Source organism: Pelodiscus sinensis, chromosome 14, assembly GCF_049634645.1.
Source record: "Pelodiscus sinensis isolate JC-2024 chromosome 14, ASM4963464v1, whole genome shotgun sequence".
NCBI classification, from domain to species: Eukaryota; Metazoa; Chordata; order Testudines; family Trionychidae; genus Pelodiscus; species Pelodiscus sinensis.
In genome coordinates this window covers 5787328-5814879 of record NC_134724.1, presented here as the reverse complement: position 1 = coordinate 5814879, position 27552 = coordinate 5787328, and the positions used below count along the sequence as shown (strand labels likewise).

The 27552-nt window shown below is 46.8% G+C and overlaps 1 protein-coding gene across 4 annotated transcripts in view; it reads right to left on the bottom strand.

Moving 5' to 3' along the window:
* The window catches only part of IGDCC4 (immunoglobulin superfamily DCC subclass member 4), a 235593-nt gene that overhangs the window by 88115 nt on the left and 119926 nt on the right, over positions 1-27552 (bottom strand). For 3 of the 4 annotated variants that reach the window (XM_075896896.1, XM_075896895.1, XM_006129178.4), the window contains exon 4: positions 26773-26906. The exons of the other annotated variant lie outside the window; for it this stretch is intronic. In XM_075896896.1, the coding sequence (XP_075753011.1) occupies positions 26773-26906 (134 nt within the window). The remainder of the gene's footprint in view (positions 1-26772; positions 26907-27552) is intronic. 4 annotated transcript variants of the gene reach the window in all.

Genomic DNA, 27552 nt, shown 5'->3' with positions numbered 1-27552 from the left:
GGCGACATGATAGCGGTTTTCAAATATCTAAAAGGGTGTCACAAGGAGGAAGGAGAAAATTTGTTCCTCTTGGTTTCTGAGGACAGGACAAGGAGTAATGGGCTTAAAGTGCAGCAGGGGAGGTTTAGATTGGACATTAGGAAAAAACTCCTAACTGTCAGGGTGGTCAAATATTGGAATAAATTGCCAAGGGAGGTGGTGGAATCTCCCTCTCTGGAGATATTTAAGAACAGGTTAGATAGACATCTGTCAGGGATGGTGTAGACGGAGCTTGGTCTTGCCTTGAGGGCGGGGGGCTGGACTCGATGACCTCTTGAGGTCCCTTCCAGTCCTATTATTCTATGATTCTATGTAGTTCCTATTTTTGAAGTTAAATGCTATAATAGTGGGCTCTTTGGAATCTCAACACCCCACGCCCCTACCCCAACACAAACACAAAATATCATAACAAATGGTCTGGTAGCACTTTACAGACTAACAAAACATGCAGATGGTATTATGAGCTTTCGTGGGCACAGCCCACTTCTTCAGATGACCAGTGCTACCAGACCATTTGTTGTTTTTTTTCCTGTAACAGACTAACTCGGCTACCCCCTGAAGCTACAAAATATCGTATTTGCTTATTTTCGAGCTGCTGTACTTCAGACTAGATCAAGAATTGCCTCTTTCTCTGTGGTTCCAGGACTAGCTGCTTCAAAAAGCAATCATTAACCGTGTCCAGAAATATTATCTCTGTAGCTCTTGAAAAGTGTCTTGTCAACATGGGAATAGCTGTTGTGTAGTGTAAGCAGTGAAAAGTGAATGTGATTTGTAAAAATCTTCCAAGCCTTTGGTGAAAGTGTTTCCAGGCATCAGAAAGATTGCTCCTGTTTTCAATCAGAAGAGTAATCAAATAAATACTGGAGAAATATCAAACCCAGATTTGAGATTCTAACATCATTACTACCTGTATTGCTGGAGCTCCAGTCATGAACCAGGACCTCATTGTGCTAGGTGCAGAGTGGATACAAACCAATAACTTTTTTTAAAAATTTAAAATGTGGATTTTTTATTTAAATCAGGTTTTTTAAAATCAGATATTTTTAAATCGTCGATAAAATATTACATTTCTCATTTATAGATAATCATTGCAATTAAATAGCGTCACAAACATGCTACACTTGCAGCCTCGTAACAATGCATTAATGGCTCTAGTCTGTCCAGCCTCATGACCAGCCCTTGCTCTTGAAAGTTCTCGGCTTTCAATCTCTGTGGCTACAGTTACACTGATGCTTTTTTGCAGAAGAGGATATGCAAATCGCACTTGCATTTGCATATCTTCTTCCGATTCTTTTTGCAGAAGGGGTTTTGCCGATAAAAAGACCCAGGTAGATGGGGCCATTTGTCAGAAAAACCTTCTCTTTCGCAGGATCCTGTAAACCTCAATTTTTGAGGAATAAGAGATCTTGCGAAAGAGGTTTTTTTTCCGATAAATGGCCCCGTCTATATGGGGCTTTTTAATCGGCAAAACCTCTTCTGCAAAAAGAATCGGAAGATGAAAATGCGAGTGCAATTTGCATATCCTCTTCCTCAAAAAAGCGGCAGTGTAGCCGTAGCCTGTTTCTCAGCAGACTGACGTGTGCGAAAACAGGCACAGGCTGGATAGGGATTCTTTTTTTCCTGTGCTTATGTGGTGGTGGAGCTAGACTAAGTATGGCAGAGGAGTTAGTTAAGACTAGGGATGTTAAACTGAGTTTAATCAGCTAATCGAGTAGTCGGTGGAATTTCCATCGACTACTCGATTAGTCGATAAGGGGGGGAACTGCAGAACCACAGGTGGTCCTGGGGCTAACCCCTGCCTTTTAAATGTATGAAGAGCCACCAGGTGCAGCATCTGGGATTGGGCACAAGCCAGGACAGCTGATACTTGGCTTGCACCCAGTGCCCCCTCTATGCCTCTGCCCCTCTGTGCAGATAGTGCTGGGGAAAACCAGCTTTTAAGTTGGCTCCCCCCAGCAGTGGCTCCTTCTCCGCCCCCTTGCTGCCTCTCTCTGATCGAGGGGGGTGCAGTGTGACTAGTGAAGTTGCTACTCGACTACCTGATAAGCATATGCTTATTGGGTAGTCAACTAGTCACTTACATCCCTAGTCTCAAGACAGAGAAACAATACGTAGGAAAGGACAGAGGCAGCGTAGAAAGGAAGAGTGGAGTGGACTGGAAAGAAAAAGGGGAGACATTATTTAGCATACTCACAGCTTTCTATATTCCCCTACACTTTTGCCACAGAAAAAAAGTCATGGTTTCTGGGTGCGAAAGAGATCCTGCCTGGGAATATCTGAAGAAATTTGCTCCCTGGGTAAAAACGGAAAATGCACCAAGTATAAGCAGGGCAAGAAGAAGATGCAGGATCTCGCTGCAAGAATGAAACATCATAAGGAAAACTGCTGATTGGGAGAAAGACAAAGATGTGCATCTGCCTGAAGAACAATTGCGATGAATCATTCTTCAAGACTCTCTCCGTGCCCTTTACTGTAAGTGTGCGTTGACAAGTACATTCCCAAGCTGTTTGCTGTGTTGGATGTTGCTAAAAAAGAAGTTTAGCTTCGCTAATCCTCATGGCTTGTTTAATTAGTTACCTAAATTAAGAATCTCTCACCCAAGTGTACAGTACAGAAAGCTGCAGTCAGACATCTAGAGTTGCCAGTTGCCACTGAATGTCATTTTTTTTATACTACATGAGATAATTATTTTGGAACATCATGGCTACAGCCCATAATGGTGATGCCATAAGTCTATTCCCTGTTTGATTTCAGCATAACTCAGCTTTCCCAAAGGAACCCTCATCCTATACTAGTTTTCAATGGGGCGTATTCCAAAATTAAGTGCACTTTAAGCAGTTCAGTCTTAGCTTTTTTGGTAACTTGGAATCAGATCTGCATCAAAATGACTGGGAGTGGGGAAGATGCAAGCTAGTTGTAGAAGTTTTAAGGACACAGTACATTTGGAGTTCTGAGGGCTTGTCTGTTGGAGTTTATAACATTTGAAAATTAAAAAAAAAAAAAGTTTAAGGTCAGCTGTCAGCCAGCAACTCAGGAGACTACTTACTGCAACTGCAAATGTGAAGCATTTACGTATCTTATTAAACTAAATCTTAAATGTTACAAGTGCTGTTGTGTTTGTGTGTGTGATTTAGTTCTTACCATTGCTAAGGTACTGCTGCTGCATCTGCACCTTGACACAGGGTAATGACTATTATGTACCATTTCTAAATTAATAAAAATCAATTTATCTAAAAAATTACACAACGTATCCCCTCCTAGATGTTGTAAAACGCTGTGCTGAGCTATGAATTAACAAGTTTTAGTGATCAGATTTGCACCACTGTTTGAGGAAATATGGGACGACGTATCACTGGGAAACTTGATTTAAATCAATGATTACATTTTTGGGGGGTTTTTTTTTTGTGATTTAAATTACCTTGATTTAATCCATTCTGGCTAGGTGCAACACAAGAGAAAATAAAGACATTTTCCTGCCCCAAAGATCTTAGAATCTAATTATAAGCTAAGAGAGGACACATGGATACAGACAGACAGGAGAGTACAAGGACAGACAGCGGTCTCTCAGCCCACCAAATAACTAACCATTGTCAGGTTTTTGAAGGCATCACAGCAAAGCAGAGTTTGAAACAGGGATCCGAAGGAAGACAATGAGGTGGCTTTGAGGCCTTTTTAAAGGGAGCGTCTCCCGGCATGAGCAGCAATGCAGGAGAAAGATGCAGCTGCTTGTTTGAAAATCTGACAAATGGGCAATCTCAAAACTTTGAGACCGATTTATTAAAAATAGGGCCAAACGGCAGACAAAAAGTTATCCATTATCCTTTTTGGTTGTTGTTAGTGTAGAGCATCAGCTAAAATACTCCAAATGCAACGGGGGGGAATGCTATTTCCTCAGCTAATTTCTGACTGTCACTTTCAGTGACTAGAGGACCTCTTTCCGAGATGGAATTGTCACATCTCCCGTGAATTCCATAAATACCCTGCCTCACCTAAGCCACTGTAGGTTACACATGACACGGTATAGCCAGCTCTCACATATCAACATTTTGTTGCCTGACTGTCAGATCTCAGTATCTCAATCTTCTTTTCCATGAACTTTCTCACCCTTTCCAGAGGAGGAGTCTGAAATCAATTCATCCTTACAGATCCCCTCTGGGAGCAGAGACTAGCACTGAGCAGCTGTTCAATAGAAAAAGTCAGTACTATTGCTCCTGTTATTCTGCAGACAATAGAGAGACAGATTATCCATTGCAAAGCATGCCCCTTCAGAAATGCAGACATTGTGCCTACAGAATTCCCCTCAACTCAGGGGCCATATGGATCGTGCAGAGAAAAAGCTGATGATGACAAAGGAAGAAAAGTAACATCCCACAAAGCTGCCTTTCCCTCTTGTGGCACTGTCTATGAGTGGTTCCTATGGATGCTGCCTATCAGGGAAGAACTGGAGAGTAAAGACGTCTGGAATAATTAGATTCTAAGCTCTCAGGAGCTGGGTGCTTGCACAGCTACATAGTCAAACTCTGCCATGAACTGTTGTGGAACAATCTACTCAACAGGCTCCAAAGCGGTGTCACCCTGCATTTCATGCAGTCTTGTCAGAACACACCGAGAGTGTGTACACAGTGATTCCGGGCCACAGGGAAACACAACACACAGTGGCCCAGACATGAGCTGGCCCCAGAACAAAGTCCTGTCACCAACATTTTCAGCTAGTGATTCGGGGCGGCCCACTCGAGACAGTAGAAATTCAGGCCCCTTCCGACGGTCTCAAGGTGGGCTGTGATGAATGGGAGGAGTACTGCCCTTTTCCAGACATGCCAGCCAGTCAGTTAACAAACTGGCCTGTTAGAGTTAACACCATAGAGATTGGGTCCTAGAGAGTCTCCGGGAATACTAGGGAAGCAGGAAGTGTTGGCAGGAAGCCTGGAGAGTAGGGATGTTAATTCAGATTAATTAACTAATGGAATAGTTGATGGGATTTCCATTGACTATCCGATTAGTCTATAAGGGTGCCTGTGCCTTTGAACTGTAGCAAAAGCCCTACTGGACTCTTGCTATAGTTCAAAAGTGGAAACCCCACAGAGAGTGCAGAACCTCAGCCTTTGAAATGTACAAGAGCCCCGTCGGGGACATGTCTCCGGGCTACGCAGACCATTGTGCTGATGGGGTCGGGCAATGCCAATGTTCCTCGTTCCATTCATGTCTTTCTTTCTTATGCTGCAGTGGAGCAGGTGGGTCAGTGAGCAAAGGCAGCATAAGGACGATTTTTGAATGTGAAGATGCTTTTCTCTCTGCTTTGATTATACAGAGGGTGCTGCATTAGCCAGCCTTGGTCTTTTTCTGCCCACTATATACATGAGCTTTAATACTGTATCTTTTATATTGCATAACTTTCCATTGCTTTGTAGACAGCTAAGCCCTTGGCAGTGCAAAGATTCTCTGAGCAAGACAACAGGTAAGAAAATATCACCATCTTTTAGTTTCTAACTCTTTGGAACAGAGAATGCGTCTTTCCATATCAGGTCCATGCTAGGGTAATATGAATATTACTAAAAAGTAATAAGTATTTAAAGGGATGATAATAAACAGAGAATGGGAGACAAAAGCACTGAGAAGTTAAATGATTTTCCTAATGCCGGTGAAGGTATGCAGATTAGACTCAAGTTTTCACCTGCGGCACCCAAATCATTAGCCTTAACTGCAATAGCTGGAAGTCTAGACCATCGGAAAAAATATCCCCAAGTCACTAACAAATAAAAATCCACTCCCGCTTTTAAAACGCAGCCGCTCTCTTGCATGCATAACAGCTGGTACAAATGTTACCACTTCGTACACATGTATATAAGTACCTGATTTATGAGCAAAGTCAAGTACTTAGAAATCAAAGTGGCAGGATAAAATGGCACCTTCAAAAGAAACAAACAAAAAAAAAGGCTCATTCAAGGCTCTTTCAACGTGAGGATCAAAGAAAGTACATAAAGCACGTGTGCATGCACACAGGGTAAAAGTCACAAAAGACTTCCAAAGTGTTTCTGCAGAGAATATTACACTGGTTAAGCAGGATTGCTGGGAGCAGGATTGCCGGCTTGAGATGAACTCTGGAAAATAGTTTTCCCTTCCCCGTGCCCTTGAATTGAAGCTCTGGGAAGCAAATGGAACTTAATCCCGGGGAAAGGAGAGGCCACCAGACAGTTCTGTTTCATTTCTCTCTGCTTCCTTACACAGCCAACATGGATTCTGCTCAGACATAAAATCCTTTAATGTACTGATTCAGCTAAGAAGTCAACATTCTAAACTATGTGTTCCCAGAAGCCCAGCAAGAAACCGAGCCGTGGCATTCTTCCAGGAACTGAGTTGGGTTTGAGTGTTTTTATTTATTTATTTATTTATTTATTTAAGAAGCCTTGAAGCCTCCGGGCACAACGCTGCATTTAAAGGCACCCTTAAGGTCTGCTGCTAATCAGTCAGGGTACGCTTTGCCTGCCAGTCAGCCTCCTGTAAAGCTGTCAACAATGGCTCGCTGTTTCCCTACACACGTTTCGCACTGTTCTTCATTAAGCCAAAAGGGAGCAGTGCCAGCCAGACTGCGCTACGGATGCCCCTTTACTCACTCATAAACATGAAGACTTGCTCAAACGTGAGCCAGCCAAGCTTAGCAGGGTGTGTGTTTGATCTTCCAGTGGGCTCCATTCCGAAGAATGACTATGTAAAGATGACACCTTTTTAGAAAGGAGACTTGTGGCCCTTTATGTTTCCCTACTGGAGGCCCTACACATCAGCCAACAGTTTAGGGATTCCAGGCCAGTTATCAAATCCAACTGGAGATCTGGCTAAACAGGGAGGGACTTGGGGAAGCTGCTGGAAGCTGCCCAGCTGCTCCTGGGGCAGGGGAGGGGGATCTCAAACCCACAATCTCAGGCACGGGAGGCCTAAGGAGCGGAGGCAAGGGCTGGAAGGGAAGGAGTTGGGCGCATGTGCAAGAGCCAGCAGGGCTGAAAGGGGTAGGACAGGGGTTTACAAGATGGAATGTGGTCATTTTGGGGAGAGGTCAAGGTCCAGAGCGGGAAGGGTCTGGCGACATGCGGGGAAGCGCTCGGGTACTAACCCAACCCAACCCAACCCGCATACTAACCCAACAACCGAAACCAGACCAAAGCCCACTGGGGACTAGACGATTGTGTACCACAGGCAAACAAAAGGGGGCCATGCAATGCCACGGAACAAGACTGATCAGTTCAGACATGGACAAGCTCCCTCCACCCGCCAGCTTCTTAACTCTCCATGGGTATGTCTACACTACCACCCTAGTTCGAACTAGCGTGGTAGTGTAGGCAACCGGAGTTGCAAATGAAGCCCGGGATTTGAATTTCCCGGGCTTCATTTGCATAAAACCGGGCACCGCCATTTTTAAATGACCGCTAGTGCGGACTCCGTGCCGCACGGCTACACGCGGCATGGACTAGGTAGTTCGTGAAACGAGGAGTAACGGTAGTTTGGAATAGGAAGCCTAGTCCGAACTACCTAGTCCGTGCCGCGTGTAGCCGCGCGGCACGGAATCCGCACTAGCGGACATTTAAAAATGGCGGTGCCCGGCTTTATGCAAATGAAGCCCGGGAAATTCAAATCCCAGGCTTCATTTGCAATTCCGGTTGCCTACATTACCACGCTAGTTCGAAGTAGGGTGGTAGTGTAGACATACCCCATTTCTCTTGATGTCGTAGGTCAGAGGGCACACAGACGGCACTCATGGTAAGTTGCTCAAGGGGGCAAGCTTTCCAGTCAGGGACCTGAAAACACGGGCAATCCCCTGGGATCTCCAAGATGGAGATTTCCATGCCAGGTCTCTGTGTAGTGCCCTTCTCTAACCCTACAACAGCTGTCCTGCCGGCTTATGCCCATGATGCCTGAGCAATAGGCCATCAAGCCCTCAAAGCGTTCCTTCAAACGAGAAACGCGGAGGACCTAATTCTACAGAAATGACTGTGACAGTGGGGTGGAGGAGGAGGACTAAAAAGGAGAAGATCTGCAAGAGGATCTTTCTGTATGTTGCCCACAGAACGGGGCTGGTATATTATGTAGTCAAGAGCGAGATCCTTATCCTGCGGTGTCTGCAAAAGGAATTCCAGACTAATTGCAAAGCTTCTTAACTCTCCGTTTCTCTTGATGTCGCAGGTCAGAGGGCCTGAGCTGCTCTCCTGAGCACTGCCCCTTGGTCTTGAACCATACAAAATCTTCACTGTAATCACCCCATGAGGCTCTCACTACCTGCAGTCATAACAGTCAGCAGGTTTGCCCCCCTGAGATGGTGTTACCAGGTGTTGAACAGAGTGTCGAGGCTACAGAAACCATCGCTGGCAAATCCACTGCCAGTAAGCTGCTGTGCTCGCCTGCGAGGCAGGAAGCACAAGGGTGGTATTTTGTGTGCCTGTTTAAAGGACTACAGCATTTGCAATGTGCGGCAGGAAACGGACAGCACTGGCTACAGAGGAACAAAAGGGGTGAAGAGCTCGGCGTGGCTCGGAAGCTGGTCTCTCTCACCAACAAAAGTGGGTCCAATGAAACATATTCACCTCATCCAGCCAAGAGAGCCGACAGACTCTGCGGACCCCTAGCAAAGGGAGGGTGGGGGGGCCCATGCTCCCAGAAGGGGCAGGACTAGAGCAGCCAGAATGCAGCACACCTCCTCCCGCACCCGCAGGGCTGCCCAGAGCATGCAACACAGTGCTCCGGCGGCAATTTAAAGGGCCAGAGGCTCCAGCCACCACAGCAGCAGCAAATCTCCAGGCCTTGCGGTAATTGCCTCCGTTGCCCTCCCTTCCCTGTTGATGACCTTGCACCCACCTTGTCTCTCTAACATCCCGGGACCAGCACAGCTACCCCACCACTACACCCAGCACTGGCTATCACCCCACTCCGGGCCTGATTCTCATCACACCAGCACTGGCGTTTTAGTGACCCCTGTGAGATCACATCAGGCTCACCGTGGGTGTCAAGTTCTGCCAAATGGTTTCAACCTGCGGTGGAATCCCGTACGCCTCCTGTCCACGTGCCTCGCTACTGACTGGCGACACCTCCTGATATTCCTTCCCTGAGACCAGCCCTCCGCAGTGCACTTCAGACCACGTCTGGACTGGCTGTCTCCCCTTGGCAATGCACCTGCTTCAGACATCACTGGAAGAAGTTTCCGGCTTTCTGACAGAGTCAGGACCCAACCCTTTAAGAAGGAAAAATGATTCAAGGACAGGAGCGGGACTTCTTTGGTCCTCTCTGCCACTGATTCACTTGGGTAACCTAAGACATGTCACGTGACCTTTTTTATACCACAGACCGGCAAACCCATTCACAATTATTTGGTGGACCACTATCACTTTATTTGCATGTTTGCATATTCATTATGCAAATAACAAATATGCAGATAGAATGTTAATGGTCCACCAAAAGTGCACTGAGTTCCCCAGTTCCAGCCCTAACCCTTAAAGACCCCCACTCCTCCACTACCCCACAGCAATAGTACCAGCCCCCCCACCTCTCACCCAGCCCTGCGCTGCCTCCCAGCTGCCAGCTGAGCGCTGCTGCCCAGGTCATGGCTACTCTAAGGCTGCCGTGCCGGGCTCCGTGCAGCCCTCCCTCTATGCAGCAAAACGCTCTTTTGCATCTAGGAGACTCCGCCCCTGCCCAGTGCTGGTTGGCTGAGAGGCTGGGCAGGACACGCCTCTCCCAACAGCCGCGGCAGGAGCAGTGTATCCAAGCCCCAACCCCCAGAGCCGCTGCGGCCCAGCAGCCAGAGGCCCATGGCCTGGCTGTGGGCCACGGACCGGAGGTTGGGAACCTCTAACTTAGAACTGCTGTCTATCTCTCAGGGGCGAAGCGCCTACACTAACAGCTGGGAAGCGCGGCGAGACCTTCGGATGGAAGGCGATTTGCGATATTTTCCAATATTGGAGCCAGGGTCAGATGAACAAAGATGTAAATATGTAAAGCAGCTTGACTCCTGAAGGCACACGAGTTTGGTACTCTCTCTCCAGCACCTAATGAGCAAGTGTCTGCTCCTCCTTAACCCCCCACCCCCATCGGGCAGCATCACTGGGCTGTGTCATTCACAGCAGAAAGGTCTTCTCCCAACACTAGAGGGAAGTCCTGGGCAGCTTGAAATCACCTGTTCGGTGGCTGGACTCCTGTCCCCAGAGCTGTGACGTTGGCACCTTTCACCAGCACTAAGTCCCAAAGCAGGCATGCCCAGGGACATCCTCTGCAGCAAGGGGGCTGAAATCCCCAGGTGCGAGGGAACAAAACCAGCTATGCCAACACATGGCAACGGACTCATGTACCCACCTCGGCTCATCGGTTCCCTGGAATCATGTCTGCCCCACCAACCCTGCATGGCCAGTGCCGGCGATTCAACTTCCAGGGTGCTGTTGAAGGAGATACTTCCAGGGACACGGCAGAGCAGCCCAGGATATTGTGCGACACCTCGTAGCGAAGAGTGCTCGAGAAAATACCCCTTGTCCCCACAGATCAGCAGCCCTGTCGCTGCCCCCTATGCAGCTGCATGGAGATTTTCTCAGGGTTTCACGGGTGAGTTTTCCACTTGGGCTGAAATCTAGTTGCAGTTCCGACTACCGTACATCTAGAGGCGTAGCAGGGAAATATATTTATGGCTCTAGGTTACACAGCAAAACACTGCACATGCTGCTTTCTGATAAGGGTCATTAACTGATGGCACTCTGCCTGGTGACAGAGGCAGCTTTACACTTCTGGTGTTGGGTAAACAATGCTAATTTGCAGGGGCTGAGGCAGCCAGGGGCAGATAAGAAAAACCTTTCAGGTCTCCCCCACATATCACACACAAACTTGCTTCTGCAGTCAGTGTCCGGTCATGCAGAGTGCTTTCTTGGAGGAAGAGCCGAGCGTTGCATTTGAGGAGTCACAACCGCTAGTCGGGAAGACTACAGTCATACTAACAGCGAATCAAGGGGGATCGGGGGGGGGGAGGGGGGGCAAACAATGCATGACAGCTACTTGGCAGGAAAAATAAAACCAAGAGATGTAATGCCTTAAAAAATAGCTGCTCGCCCAGCCATGGAAAGCCCAGAAAGAGGTCTGGCCCTCAGAAGAAAAAGGAAATGTAGTAATATCTCCTCAGGAATGGGGACTGTCCACCCTGTACGTGAGGAGTTCAGATATAATGAGTAAGAAGAGAGAGTGAAAAATGCTACTATAAAGGAGACCTCTGAGAAAGAAGATCCTGTCGGGATCCAACTGTCGGATTAAAAGCAGAAGACAAAGTATCTCTTTTTGAGCCTGTTAAAAATGTCTCTGAAGCGTCTGGCCACATCGATGCACTTTTTATGGGGTTCGTTTCTGGGGGAGGAAGCCATGCTGTGTAGGAGGACTCTGCTCCTGAAACTCTCCAGAAAAAGCAGAGAGCCTAAGGGTAGATCACTGCAAGAAGCAGACAATCCCATCCCCTCCAAGACCACGTCTACACTAGGAAATTATTTCAAAATAACTAAATTGGACAACTACCAATTTTACAAAATCGAAATAGTGTTTCCACACTATAGGGGAGCCTCAAAATTAGTCCGAGGCAGGGTCCATTAATGTGGACGCGCTACCTCGACATAGAGCCCCAGGAAGCACTGGGGAGTAATTACTTTGAATGACTCTGGGGAGGCGTTATTTGAAAATAGCAGCAGCAGAGCATCCACTCTACCGCTATTTCAAAATAACAATTGTGAAATAAGCGACGAGGAGTCCTGTGGCACCTTATAGACTAACTGAAGTGTAGGAGCATAAGCTTTCGTGGGCAAAGACCCACTTCGTCAGATGCATGTGAAATAAGCGTTATTGCCCGAGGAAAGCAGTCCAGATTGTAAAATAACCAGCCAGTTATTTCAAAACAAAGCCCTAGTGTAGACAAGGGCCAAGGTCCTATCTTGACTAGGATTTTTTTTTTAAAAAGGTATGTTCTTAAATCAAAGGCAAGTTAATGGCTACAGGGGTGCCCAATTTCTAACTCAACCTGTTAACGTGGGTGAAAGCTACAAACTGTTCTGTCCTTACTAGGATTTTACCCAAGCGCATTTCTCCTAGTGAAGACACAGACCAAGTGTTTTCCAGGCAATCTTGGAAATTCACTAACGACCTTTCTGAATGGCTCTTCCTTGGAAGAGTCACAGACTGGCAGTTTGAAAAGAGGAAGAGTTGATTTCTCAAGCTGTGATCAAATCCTATGGGACCCTGCAGATCTGCAAATAAGGTTTGGTTTGGTTGGCGAGCCGAGGGAAATTCTTCTGTTTTTCATGGTCATTGCCACTGTCCAAGAAGTACGAAAGTCTCATGTGGTCAACGTGGAAGCTTTCTTGCTGCTGATCTAAGTAAAGTTGTCCCTTGGATTTAGTGCCATGCCTTTCCTAACCACAATATGGGTACATACGTGGATCTGCTGCCTCAGCAAACTTGACGACCATTCCTTCCATTCACTAGGTCATAACTTGGGCGACGATTGCTCCCCCTTCTTTGCCACGCTCAACTATGCTGTGTAAAACTCTCCCAGGAAAGGAATTCACCATGTGAGCCATTCCCTTTAGACCCTTGATGTTGGAGCCGGGTGAATCGTTCACAACGAGTCATTAGTTCCATGGCTGTTACCTTATTTTTCAGTTCTTGATCCACCCATAAGCAGATCACCAGGTTCTTTAATGGGTTTATTAGCCACTTATTTGCTTCTGCAAATGAGCCTGGCTTTGCATATGTATGGATTGGGAATGTCACAAACAAATATACAATTTGTGATTTATGCTGAAACATCGGGAATTTATCCAGGGCAAATTCTAAGCTGGATGCCAGATGAGCCAGAACGATCTGACAACAGGTCAGGATACCCAAGGTCGGAGTTTCTAATGCCAGGGAGGGACTTGAGCCCACAATCTCAAGCTCTGGAAACTGATGCCTTATGCATTAGGCCCCTGAGCCACAGCCAACCTCTCTACCTTCAGCTGCTGTGAGCTCCAGCCCTGGAGAGCTGCACCACAACCCAGCTCTACCACCGTCTATCTTATCTATTGAGATTGTAAGCTCTTTGGGACAGGGACCCTTTTACCATGAGTGTATCCTGCTTCATGCACAATCAAGCTAGGACCCTGGTTGTGAAGCTAGGTACAATAACAACACAAACAAGAATGGTGGTGAAAGCCCCCTACAATAAACACAGCAGTTTCCTTAGGAGCAGTGTTTCCTGTAAGCTGTGCACTTGTGCGTCTACTCAGGAGATATTTCAATGCTGCCGAGCCAATTAGACTGCCCACAGCTAGGTTTTGTGTTTCCCTTGGTGATACACATTCACACACACCTCGGTGCACATACAAAATTTATTCTGCACATGGATGGAAAAAAATCCACACGTGGCTGGAAAAGATTCGAGGGAACATTGCTTAGGCACTGCCTCTCTTGGGAGTTCTCCTGCTAGAAGGACCATCTCAGGTTGGCATCGTTCCATTTCTTTCTTCCCTCCGTTTTTTAACAGGACTAAAATCAAACCCCAGGCTCAAGCTAGGACCAGAAACCTCAAGAAAAAAAAACAAATGCTGCTCATTAGTTACCCAGACTTCACTGTGCAGGTCCCAAAGGTGCTGTGGTGGTGGCTGCCACATTTTTCAGTTAGGAAGGAAAAAAATGGAGGGAAGAAAGTATAAGAAACAAGAAGAAAGACAGGCTGGGTTTCTCCAAGAAACAAATTTTCAGGTACTTGGAAAATTCCAGCTACCAAACCCTTTAGGGGTAAAGGTCATTTCAGTGGCAGCATCACTAGAAAAAGTTCAGAAGTCCATTATCTTATTCTATGAATGAACAACTGCTGGCCAGCTCCCACTAATGCTGTTAGCACATTTTGTTCAATAGCCCATACACCAAACCTTCTTTTCTCCAGCTTCATCTCCTTGGGCCCTCGCTGCCCCTCATGGTCATTCATGAGTATAACTGTCACTATTACCACAACTTTCCCCTTCTGTTTGATGCAAAACAATCACATTCCACGCACATCCCATTCTCCTAGCACAGCCAAACACTGACCATACTTTAAGTTATGATAAGAGGAAGCTGCATACCAAATTTGGTGATCCTGGCTCTTACCATTTAGAAGGAGTTTTTGGACAAATGGACAGACACACAGACAGATGCACAAATTCTCTAAAATATAATGTAGATAAACCTGCGTTAATAATGTAATCATACTAAGTGATGGCCATTAGTAATACTCAAGGAACTTAATGGCCCGGTACTCAGGATAATGATTTGTCAATACATGCCAAGACCTGTGGCCATGTTATCTGATGCTGGGATCCACTTTGGATGCTGAATTTTTCCACATGAGCTGAGGGAAAGTTTAGAATGAACGCAAAGGATTCCCACCTTTTGCTAAATCTATTTAAGGGTAGAGAGTGAGGTAATGCAGGTTGCCAGATCTTCCTGGGTATCCTGCCCAAGATGACTGCTGGAAATAACTCAGACTGAACGGGAGGAAGAAGCTGGGTCCAGGCTGGAAGGATGTCTAGTCTGTGAGTATTATTAGAACAACTTTTAGGGTGAGATATTCCATGTCACTAGCTACTTTAGTGTATTAAGCTTAGCTTGTGTGTTCTGTTATATTTTGCTCAGTTACTTACTTTATTCTGTCTGCTACCTCTTAGGACCACTTTCTAATCTTTTTATATTTAATGAAATCACTTTGTTTATTAATGAACACAATGTAAATAATTGTTACTGGGGGGCAAAGAATTGTGCATTTATCTCTTTTCATGGAGAAAGAGGGTACATTTCATGAGCTTATACTGTAGAGATCTCTCTACAGCATAAGACAGATTTATCTAGGGTACAGCTTTCAGAGGGGCTGTGTACCTGAGTACTGGGAAAGGTCTTACACTGTGCTGCTTATAGCGTGTGTGTGTCTGAAGCTTTGGGGTTGTGGCCCTGTCCCTGTGCTGAAACAGGCTGAAGAGCGGGGCTCGGCAAGACAGAGTTACAGGGCACAAATCCTGACTCTTCCCCCCCCCTCCCCCCCAGCTCTATCAGTAATAAAATATTAATCTTCATCATAGTTTTTGATAATCTGTAAAATACCTAGTGTGAAATACCATTTCATGTCCATTTGAGAAGAGCTGATATGTTTTAATCAAATACAAATTACTGGGTTCACTACAGAGGGATGTGCATGAAATTTAACCCTCTGTGTTACACAGGCGCTCAGACTACATGATCTAATGCAGTGCTTCTCAACCTTTTTTTTTATAAAGTACCCCTTTTTCAAAAAAAAATCTAAGTACCCCCAACACCTACAGTTTTCAGACACACACAAAAACGTTCTACCATTGCAACACATTTGTTTAAACAACTTACTTGTAGCCGGGTGGGCGATGAAATTTTTGGGTGTACAAAAAAGTACAAAAATAATAAAACGCTGTAAAACTTAAAACAAAAATTCAGTTTTCTCCAAATTTCAGTTGTGTTGACATACCTCCCAGACGTCTCTCGAGTACCCCTAAGGGTACTTGTACCACTAGTTCAGAAACACTGATCTAATGGTTTCTTCTGGCCTTAAAAGAACACGTCTGCATTTCATCCCACACCCTCTCTGTATTTTAGAGTCACAGAATCACTTACCACTTCCTGCCAGAGGGAAAAAAAATTAGGAGCATGTTTAATGACCCAACAGGTTCCTTATGCAAACAACTTCAAATAGTAGCCCCCTGAGAAACCTGACCTCGTGTAAACTGAGTCTGCCCAACGCTGAGCTTTCACTATTTTCAAATGGGTTACAATACGTTATTTAATAGCAAGTAAAAAGGAAATGGAAAAAATTGAGAGATCACAACACTAGAGAAGAGGGTTATCAGCCTCACTGGGAAAATGCACTGAGAAAGGAACAGGTCGTGTCACTTACAAAATAAGTTACAATAAATGCAGGGATGATTGGACCCGAACCTCTTTTTGCAGAAGCAACTTTAAATGGATTTTAAAATTAAAACCTCAGAATGAAAGCACAGTTGTCTCCTTCCACATCAGAAGTCGATGCATATATAATGGTAGGTCAAAACGATCCCAAACAGGCCAGATTCTGCTTTCCTTTATTTAACACTAGTGTAAAAACAGGAATAACTCCATTACTTTAAGGAGCTCTGTTTAAAAACAATAGGGTCGATCTGGATTTACACCAGTGTAAATGAAAACACATTTTGACCTACAGTGTCAAGGACAGCAGAATTGCTCAGCATGAAAACCACCAATCACGTGAAAGATGGGTATGGCAACATTTCCATGTTTCATAAAACAAGGCGGGAGCATGTCCTTTACAACAGCAGCTCTGAGCGAGCCCGGGGGGATACGATTGGCACAGAGAACCAAAGCTGCCAGCTGTTTCTCTCAGATATAAACAAGAAAACCCTGCAGGTCTTGTTCAGATGAGGAAAACTCATTGTCCTGCAGCCTGTTAACATGGGAATCCTTTCCCAGTGCCATTGGAAAGACTCCACAGAGTGGTTGCACGTTCAAGGCAAGCAAATGCCACGTTCTTCTCCACGAGGCTTTCCATACTCCTCTGGCCTCCTCATCTCCAAAGGCCCAGCCTCCCATTCGGAGCGTTCCTGCAAAAGAAGGCTGCACGAGGCTCTCTCTAGAATCCATCAATGCCCTGAGAAGGATGAGGGTGCTAGGCACTACAGCAACACAAACGGCCACAGTAAATCAGAAACCGGATGGGGATGTATTTTTACCCACTAGGCAGAGATTTCACTAATCTAAACGTAGCTGAAGCCACAAGAACTAAAAGAGGCAAGATCACCTTAAGACATCACAGCCCTAACCCACTGTGTTTGATTCCACAGCCTCACTCTCACAGCAAAAAGTGTCACCGCCGACCTTCAGCTCTGCCCCAATTATTGTATTTCACACAAATATTTGACTGAAAACACATTTCATGGGACGTTGACGCAGCAAGCTGTTAGAACTGTCGATGTAAATGTTCTGCCGAGGGCAATCTCCCAGCATCATCTCTAAGAACAGCGTATTACATCCCAGACCACCGGGAATATGCTTGTCTGCAGAAAGCCTTCACAGAAGCAGGCTCAGTCCAGACACAAGGATCACCCTCTCTCAGTCCATCCCAGAGAATTGTCCATCCATTCCTGTGTCTGCTTTTGGAAGACACGTCGATGTGAGCAGCCATAACCTTTAAAAGCCAACCCACCTGATACTGGAATACATACAGAATGGGAAGTGACTGTCTAGGAAGGAGTACTGCAGAAAGGGATCTAGTTCTGGGCACCACATGTCAGGAAAAGATGTGGCGAAATTGGAGAAGGTCCGGAGAAGAGCAACAAAAATCACTAAAGGTCTAGAAAACATGAGCTATGAGGGAAGACTGAAAGAACTGGGCTTGTTTAGTTTAGAAAAGAGAAGACTGAGACGGGACATGATAGCAACTTTCAAGTACCTAACAGGGTGTTACAAGGAGGGAGAAAAATTGTTCTCCTTGGCCTCTGAGGATAGGACAAGAAGCAATGGGCTTAAATTGCAGCAAGGGAGGTTTAGGTTGGACATGAGGAAAAACCTCCTAACTGTTGGGGTGGTGAAACACTGGAATAAATTGCCTAGAGAGGTGGTGGAATCTCCATCACTGGAGATATTTAAGAGCAGGTTAGACAGACATGTATCAGGGATGGATGAAATGGTGCTTGGTCCTGCGGTGAGGGCAGGGGACTGGACTTGATGACCTTTCAAGGTCCCTTCTAGTTCTAGTATTCTGTGATTCTATGATTGTAGCTATAAGAAGGAAAACCATTGTTCCTTCCCCAGTCTTCTCAAGTTGGCTTTATTTGAAGGCTACATACAAAAACCAAGGGGATGGGCATTCAAACAAATTCCTGCACCAAATGTCTGATGTTATGCGCACCTATCAGGAAACCGCACATGCAAATGGCCCATGAGAAACCATGCAACATTAAATGGTTGAGCTTACAAATAACGGCAATCACACAAATTTGCCATTTGGCAGTGTGCCTCAGAAATTCACACAGGTAGCGCCACAGCCTTATCATTCAAATTCCAAATATTGTAATAGTTGAAATCCTTCATATTTATCTATCACTTTCTATTGTCAACCTCAAGGTACTTTTATAAGCTGGATAAGTATCATTGGCTTCATTTTACTGAGGCAGAATTTGACACACAGGAATGGCAAGCAACTCTGCCAATGTGGCATGGAGTCACTGGCAGAACTGGAACAAGGACCCAGGTTTCCTGATGCCCAGACTTGTGCTCTATCCGGTAGACTATCCTGAAGCTGACTACGACCATAACTAGAAATAAATGCTGCCCTCCAAAGGGATGAGAAATGGAGAGAGGCCAGAATACTCCAAATGGATCGCTTTTCTTTCACTTTTCCCAGCCCAGTCCAAACTCAATTCAAAAGTGAAATTGCTTTTATCTCGAACTTTCCCTAAGTCAAGCTCTTCTGAAGCCACAGCAACAAAAACATCCACAAATTGAGAGAGGGATTTCTTAGGGTGGCTGGACAATGTGTAACTAGAAAGAACAGCATGAATTTAAGGAAAGGGGAATTTGAAATGGATATCAAGAAAGATGGACAACTGAGGAACAGCCTTTCAAGGGCAGAGGTGGAAACTCCAGTGCTTGCGACATCTGAAATGTCAGCTGGACAAAGTACTTGAAAACAAGCTGTACCCCGCCCTGGTATTAGGGTTACCAGGTAGGTTTAGAAAAAATACTGGACTCACTTGATGGGGGGGGGGGAGGAACCAGGCAGAAGGGGGGCGGGGCTGGCCGGGAGGGGAGAGCGGGGGCAGCACAGCTGGTTCAGGGACATGGGGAGGGGTCAGGGGCAGCGTGGCTGGCCCAGGGAGATGGAGGGGCAGAGGCTGGCGGGCAGGGGGCAGTGCGGCTGGCCCAGGGAGATAGGGAGGGATTCGGGAGCAGCGTGGCTGGCCTGAGGAGATGGGAGGGGGGGCTGGAGGCGGGGCTGGCAGGTGGGGAGTTGGGGGCAGCGCAGCTGGCCCGAGGAGATGGGGGGAGAGGGGGAGGGGACAGCGTGGCCAGCCAGGGGAGATGACCTAGACCGTGCCGCGTGTAGCCGCGGGCACGGAGTCCGAACTACGGGGCATTTAAAAATGGCGGCACCTGGGAACATGCAAATAAAGCCCGGGATATTTTAATCCTAGGCTTCATTTGCAAGTTCGAACTCGGGTGGCTAGTGTAAACATACCCTATTAGACCATAATGCCACATCATCATCACAGCTCCACACCCTGCCCAGTGTGGTTATCTTAGTAGATCTTGGGACACGTCTTCAACGTTCAGGTGTTCAATTTTGCGGATCTAGTATAGACCCATAAATTGAATGCCGGGGGCAGCTCTGGCCGGTACCTGTACTCCTCGCAGTCACAAGGAGTCAGGGAAGCTGATGGGAGCAAACCTCCCGCTGTGGGGCCACCCCCAAGCTCAGCTTAAGGTAAGCTGAGCTGTGTAACTTAAGTCGACCTTCCTGGCCTTAGTAAACTCCTTAAGCCGAGGTTGGTGCAGTCTCTACAGCAGGAGGTTGATGGGAGAAACGCTCTCATCAACTTCCCTCGCAAGGAGTACCGGCAGCAATTGGGCGCCTCACCATTCAATTCAGCAGGTCTTTACTAGGCCTGCTAAATCAAACCCTAGAAGATTGATGGCCAGAGTGTTGATCCTGCCGTAGGTGGAGGTGTGGCCTTGGTTAGCATGCCCTGCTAAGCTTCACCTCCTCTTCTTCTATCGGTCATTCTGCTCAATTTGGTTATGAGGTAAGCCAACAGAGCCCTCCTCCTCTAACCAGAGCACCTCAGAGCTCTATCGTGGGAAGGCGGGATGGATTCCCATGTTTCCAGAAGCTGAGCGTGGGTGACAGGGAATAGATCACTTGATGATTCCCTGTTCTGTTCATTCCCTCTGGGGCACCCAGCACTGGCCGCTGTCAGAAGACAGCATACTGGGTTGGGTGGACCTTTGGTCTGACCCAACATGGATGTTCTGAAGTTCTTACAACACACCCCTCACGTGATGACTTTGGAGCAAATCTTTGTGCCCTGCCAAAGGGCGAAAACAGATACCAAAAGGCAACCCTATAGCGCTCCCCTGTAGGAAGCTGAAGAAGGGGGAACTTACACAGGGCAGAGCAAAGCGTTCCATGGCCAGTTCCCAATGCCATTTTTGGCAAAAACAAAAGTGGGGATCGGGAGCCTGTTTCCCATCTGTGCAGATGAAGGCGTCGGGGACACAGTCGGCAGGTGTGTGTTGCACTCAGGCCACGGAGCCAAGCGTGCTGGCGAGCGACAGAGAGAAGAGGTAAATCTAACGTATTCTTCTGTTTCTATTTCCGCAGCAGCAGGACACAGCTCTGTTTCAGGGCTGCATGCCTGGATCCTGCCCTACCTCCTGGTATCCTCATTCCTGCTTAAACTGCGGCTCCCCAAGGAATGTCTGGAAATTTACGCCGTGACGGCTGTGCAACCCAAACATCTGCAGCACACACAGCGCTGCCTGCCACAGATGCTGTCTATCCCGCTGTTCATCTGATCCCAGCACACATCCAGTCGCAGAGAGACAGCGGGGCTTTCCCAGGGTCGCCAGGCCTTCAGTGGAGGGAAATGACATCTGCTTGGTTTGTTAGCTCATGCAGAAAATCTGGATGCAGAACAGTGCGAAGAGAATCCCCCTCTCAGCCGAGCAAAGACATTTACCTAACAAGGAAAATGTAACACTATCCCAGGGACAGTATCTGGATCGGAAAAACAGGAAGACTGGCCAGAGCCAGAGGATGGCTGGCTGAGGGGAACAGAGCCTTTCCTTCACTAAGAGGGAGCAGCTGCTCATTCAAATCCAGCTCCATTTGGAAGTGACTGGTGGCCACAAGCGAGATTCCCGGGCCTGCATTCAGAAGGTTGGTGGCTTGCAATGTAGTGGCTGTGGCAACATTTCTACTCAGGACTGATGACAGACTTCGCCAGGCTCTGGGCAAGTAGGGGTGGGGCTTGGTTCCAGGTCCCCTGGAAGGGGTGGGGCTTCAGGTGGAAGAGGCGGGGCTGGGACTAGCCTCTCCCACCCAGCCCTCCCTGGACCATGCTACATGGAGCCGAAGTTCCGGATGCTGCTGCTACCATGGTAACAGTGGTAGCGGGCAGGAGCCCTGGGCCCTTTTAAATCACTGGGCCCCAGGGCAATTGCTCCCTTCCCCACCTCCGTTGGCGGCCATGTTTCCACCACAGTCGGTCCCATTGTCAGGTCACAAATCACCATCCACACAACTAGTGTCTTTAGAAGCAGCTAGTGGAGACCCAGGCCAGATTAGAGGCTGGACTCGCTGCTCCCAAGTCAATTCTTCATTACACACCGTAAGGGAGTGATGGGATGGTTAGCTGCTGCTGCCCACCATTGGGTGGATGAACGGAGGAGCTTGTCATGGTGTTTAAGGCCAGAATAGACCACAACCATCTACTCTGACCTCCTGCATATCGCGAGCCACGAGCTACTGCCCCACACACTCTGCTCCACAACCAGAATTAGACCAAACTATTGCACCTCTCTGGGGAGTGGACTGTTGTGTCCACAGGCTGAGAACAGACAGGATCAAGGCAAATCAAGACCACAGATGCCCACAAAGGCTGGTCTTCACGATTTCAATTAGGCATCTTTTATCCACACCCAACAGCTTTCTTTCTTTGTTTGCTTTTTTATTCTAAACCAAAGGGGTTTTTTAATTACCTGTTTGCATCCTCTACCATTTACAGATGAAAACCAGATTGCGAGGGAGTGAATAAGCCACCTGCTGGGATTATAAAGGTGCCAAAAATAACATACACCTTCTGGAAATCCCTTGAAAAAACGATCAACAAAAGGTGAGTCACCCACAGAGGGCTCTGCTGCCTTCCACCCGACTCGCATATCCTTTTCCCAATTATAAAAATCTCCAGAGATTTACCAGAGACATGATTTTCATCACTATTTGCTAAATCCAGTGAAAATGTCAAGCCAGAGTATTCCTTTGTCTAATCACCGGGCAGCTTAACGCTTCAGAAATGGAGTGAGGGAGGAGAAAAACCAAACCAGAAACCTGCTCAGACTCGCTTGCGTGGCAGAAGGAATGATCCCTTTTTAACCTCTTTGATTGCTTTCAATTTGGAAAAAGCAGAGTAAACGCCTTCAAGTTCCAAGCTATAATTACGCAGAAATCTCAACGAATGGTGCTGGGGAGAGGTTATCTAAAGTGTGGCTTGATCGATAGGACTTATCAATAACACATCAGGCCAAAGTGGGGAGGGTCTATGGGATGCTGAAGCACCTGATACAAGAGTTCCCGGCACCCTGTGTTTCATTAGGAACGCACGGGATTTGGTAATTAGATAGAGTATAAGACTCCTCGAGAATTCTCTGTAGACTGAACACAGATTACCTCTGTAACTCAGTTCATTGATCAAAGGTATGTTCTTGGACTCCGCAGTTAATTACACTCTCTGCTGACGGATGAACGGCAAAGACATCTCTATGAAAACGCACGAGCAGCCGAGGAACAAGCAAGATGCTTCTACAAAAAGGACCGGGGAGGATCTTGGAGCTTGCACGGGAGTTTTGCCCTATGGACGGCACATCCAGCGTACCTGGCTCTTCGGCTGATCCTTGAGCCGCCACTCTAACCATTCTGTGCCTCAGACTCTCCAATGGGGATAACACTCAGGGGGAAGCAAGGTCTCGTGAACAGGCTGTGGAACTGGAAGTCAGGAGCCTGGGCGTCTAATCCTGGCTCTGACACTGACCTCTGGTCCTATCCTCCTCTCAACTTTTCTGAACAAGAGGCATGGGCCAAAGCAGAGATCCGGTACTTTAATGTAGGGTATGAAGTCCCACTCTAACCAGCCCCGTAACTGGCCCCCTGCATCCAGCCATCCAGAGATCCTCTCACCCAAAGCTCACAGAGCAGTAACCTCCTGCTGTACCTCCTGCAGGCCACTGGGATGATATCACCCCTTGTGTCAGCAGGGGTCACTGCTCTGAGGCCAATGGAGAGGCTCCCTCGTACAGCAAGACTACTGCCTGGGCCCAGCCGGTGCCGCCCTTCAGAGCCCAACCATCACATGGTGTAGAGAGCGTTGTGGGGTCTCTGGGGACAACCCCTGCTCTGCAGTTTGGGGTCTCCTTGGCAAAGCCGTAGGCAGCGTCAGCCGACCAGAGGAGCCTTGGACAGATTCTAAGGCTGCTCCATCTGTAAACTTGATGATGAGTGGAAGACATGGGGCCGCTTTTGAAAACACAAGGAAGGCTTCTGGGAAAGGACGTGATCTGTTCTGTGCCGTGCCCAACAGCAGCATCTGAGTATGGAGAAGGCCAAAGTCTTTAAAAGCCTTCGAGTGTCACATTTACCCTCCTTCCCCTGCAAGGGACATCCCAAAGAGCAAACGGGGTTTTGGAAAACGTCCTGCTTAGACCGAATTAACATCTGGTGCAATTTTCTCTATTTCTAGCCTCTTGTTGCCTATCTAGTGATGGACCAAACCCGAAAGCACCAATGCAACATTCTTGTAGCTCATGCCTATTGCACTTTGCATGAGAACTAGACCATGGCCTTTAAAAGGCTCATCTGCTGTCTATTCCTGAGCTGAAGTCATCTAGGCTGAATTCCAGGGACCTATAGTTATTACAACTGAATTCCTGAGGAAGGAGTTATCTCCTTTTTAGGAGGGGTCAGAAGGAATGCATACATCCAAATCTCCTTAATACACAATGCCTGAAAATGGGATCATCAGATGGGCTTTGATTAAAGTTGAATCCACCATGGAAAGCTCTGTATGTTGCTAGATTTTGGTAAGGAGGGAAATATCCATGCTGTAGCTCCCAAGACTCTTCTGGCTCAAGAGGTCTCCAATTAAAACAGTCTTCTGCAATTCCTTCCCACCAAGAAAAACACCCAGGGGAGAAACAGAAATGGAACACAGAAACCAAACTTTCAAAAGACAAACAAGCCTGATATTTTCCCAGACAACTCAATTCCATTTTCTAAACAGGGTGATTAAGCAAGAGTTTTTTAAAATCATCATCTCACATGATTTTTGAACCCCTGCCCATGACAGCCTGCCTGACCACGTCTGGTCAGAGGAAGAAAACTGGCTTTCACCTACCACCAAAATGAATTATACATTGGCCAGGGATGGCAGGACATTACACATACAGTTCTCAGATATCACAATGGCAATGGCTTATGAAGGCCTGAATTATGAGAGAGACCAAGGGATCTGGGTGTGGTGCCATGCCCCCATATTTTTATGGAAATGTGGGTTTGAGTATGAATATGCATAACTCAAATATGGTTTATGCAAATCGGGGCATGTGACCTATCATTCAAAAGCTTGTAATTCCTTGAATGTGTATATTCTATTTGTGCGCATGCATCTTTCTTGTATGTGAAGTTATAAATGTGAAGCGTAAACCTGTTTATTAATCTAGGTCTTCTAGTGAGAGCCATTAGTGGTACTTAAGGACTTCATTAGCCTGGTGCTCAAGACAATGATCTGTAAATAGTCTTGCTTTTTCCTGCTGAATAGTAATAGAGAAGTAGCCCTGTTAGTCTGATCTCTCTAAAACAAAAGGAAAAACTATGTAGCACTTTAAAGACTAACAAGATGGTTTAATAGGTGATGAGCTTTCATGGCCCAGATCTGAGGACCTGGGTCTGACCCATGAAAGCTCATCACCTATTAAACCATATTGTTAGTCTTCAAAGTGCTACATAGTTTTTCCTTTTGTTTTTGCTTTTTCCTGAACGCCTAAACTATGCTTGATCCTACAAAGACATGTAATCATGCAACCTGGGGTTGGAATCCATTTTGAATTTTGTATTTTTTCCGGGGGAGGGAGAAAGGGGAAATTCTATTTAAAGGAATGGGAACCAAACAGTGATTGTCTTCAGTTGGCTTTACAGACTGCTCCCCACCACAAGAGGACACATGAAAAGATCTGGGAACAAAAGAATTCTGACAAGAGAGGGAGACACAACTAGACTCAGGTCAGAAAAAATATCAGCTCCGGCCTGAGAAGAACTTCACCTGAAATAAGAACTAGGGTGAGAAATGATGATTTGTAACAATTTCTCTTATTGTATTAGGCTTAGCTGGCATATTTTATTTTAACTTAGTAACTTACTTTGCTCTGTTTTCACTTACAATGACTTAAACCCTACTTTCTATACTTAATAAAATCACTTTTGTTTATTAACAAACCCAGTGTAAATAACTGTAACGAGGGAGAGGTGGGGGACAAGAGCTGTACATATCTCTCATTGATAAAGGAAGCGAACTTTATGAGCTTTCTCTATGCAGAACCTTTATATAGAATGAGGCGGATGTATCTGGGGTTTTGGTCCCATTGGGGTGGTGCACCTGGGTGCTATAAAGTCCCTGTAACTGAACCCTCCCAGAGCTATAGGGCAGGGAGGTGGGTTCAGTGGTGTGATCAGCCCCTCAGGTGACAGTCCCAAGGGGATCTCTGTGACCCTACCTCTCTCCCCGGGTCCGAAGGAACAGGTTAAATCCCTAGTAAGGGGGTAAGAAGCAATCACGGGAATGGCACACAAAAGAGAGAAATCAGCCCGGCAGACACTATTACACAGAAGAGGTTGTGCACCCCTGATCTCCTCCCCCTTTCAGTTCCGAGAGAGGCTCCCTCCCCGCTAGAGTCAGGAAACATGCACCAAACAGGAATGGGAACCTTCCAGCTGACATGGCTACAAAACACTGGACTAGAGGTCACCCTGCAGGCCTGGGAGAAAGGCCGGGTTCTGACAGAGCCATTGGCGGTCACAGGACGAACAGGGTGTGACTTATCTGGATCCTTTCACCCTTACCTCCAGGACAGATGACCCCAGAATGGGTTTGCACCCATTTCCTGGCTGTACAGCGAACCCTGTGCAGCCCCCCGTTCAGCCGCACGCACAGATGACTCCTGCATGAAGCAGCCACAACCCCAATAAGAGAGGGTGCACAGGGACTCAGGCTGGGACAGTCAAAGGAGCCAGGGTGAGACACCTTTGAAAATCCCGGATTAAGGATGCATCCACGCCAGATATCCACACCGCAGCATGGAACCATCCACAGCTCAATGCACTGTGGACACACAGAGAATCTACACTGGTCAACTCCATGGGCTTTAGGGCGCTAGAACCAAGTACAGCAAACATGAGAACATAAGAACGGCCGTACTGGGTCAGACCAAAGGTCCATCTAGTCCTGTAGCCTGTCTGCTGACGGTGGCCAGCTCCAGGTGCCCCAGAGAGGGTGGACCAACGACAATGATCAAGCGATTTGTCTCGTGCCATCCCTCTCCAGCCTCTGACAAACAGAGGCCAGGGACACCATTTTATCCCAGTCGTGTTGGTAACTTCTTGGGCAAAAACACCTCATCTTTGCACACCGAGTACAATGCGTGAATAAGCTGTGCAAGTCTGTTCAGCACTTTAAGTAACAGATGCAAGGATACTCCTTTTTTATAAAGGGAGTCATTTAACAGCACCCCTAGAAACAGCCCAGCTATCCCACAACCATAGTCACACCCACACACCATCATCAGCATTTCCTGGAAGCTCTTCCTTCGTTAGAGAGCAGAATCCCCAGCTCAGATGTACACAGCCACACAAAATGCCCTTGTGTGTCTTACCTCTTAGGACGCTAAGAATAGCGTCGTTACTGTAGCGTTTTCGTGCTGCATTGGTGGCTACACAGTGGTAGGCCCCGGCGTCGCTTTCCCGCACATCTACAATTTGGAGGACACCATTGGGGAGAGTTATAAACCTGAATAAGTAAAATAAAGAGCATGAGATGTGCTTTTCACAGCTAAGACAATTCATACCCTCGCTGCTGGATTGCAGCTACTTTTATCCTTTCCTTATACAGTAAAACTCCAATAGTCTGGCATCCAATTGTACAGCACTCCTGATAGTCTGGCATCAAAATGGCAAGAGCCTAGTGAGTGAGTTTCGGCAAAAATCAAGTCACAAGGCAACAGTGGCAGCAGCTGAACCGAGCGAAAAGGGTAAAAAAGGGTTAAAAAACCTAAAACATCACAGTATACTGTATACAGTATGTACAATAAAAAGGGTTATGAACACTTTATATACAGTATAATGTATACAGTATATATATAACCAGCTTATAGTACCTCCTGATAGTCCAGCATATCCGATAATCCGGCACCACCTAGGTCCCAAAGGTTCCGGATTATCGGAGGTCTACTGTACTTGGGAAAGTATGATGTGCACAGCACCCAAGTCCTGGCAGAGAAGAGTGGGTGACAATAACCTCCCAATAGAAGAGCTTTAAATAAAGCAAAATGTACAACCCGTTATAAGCCGTGAATTCTGATGCAGCAATAAAACTAAGCCTACAGATCTTGGCTGCTGAAAGCACTCTATATTGAAAAATATATGCACCCACACAT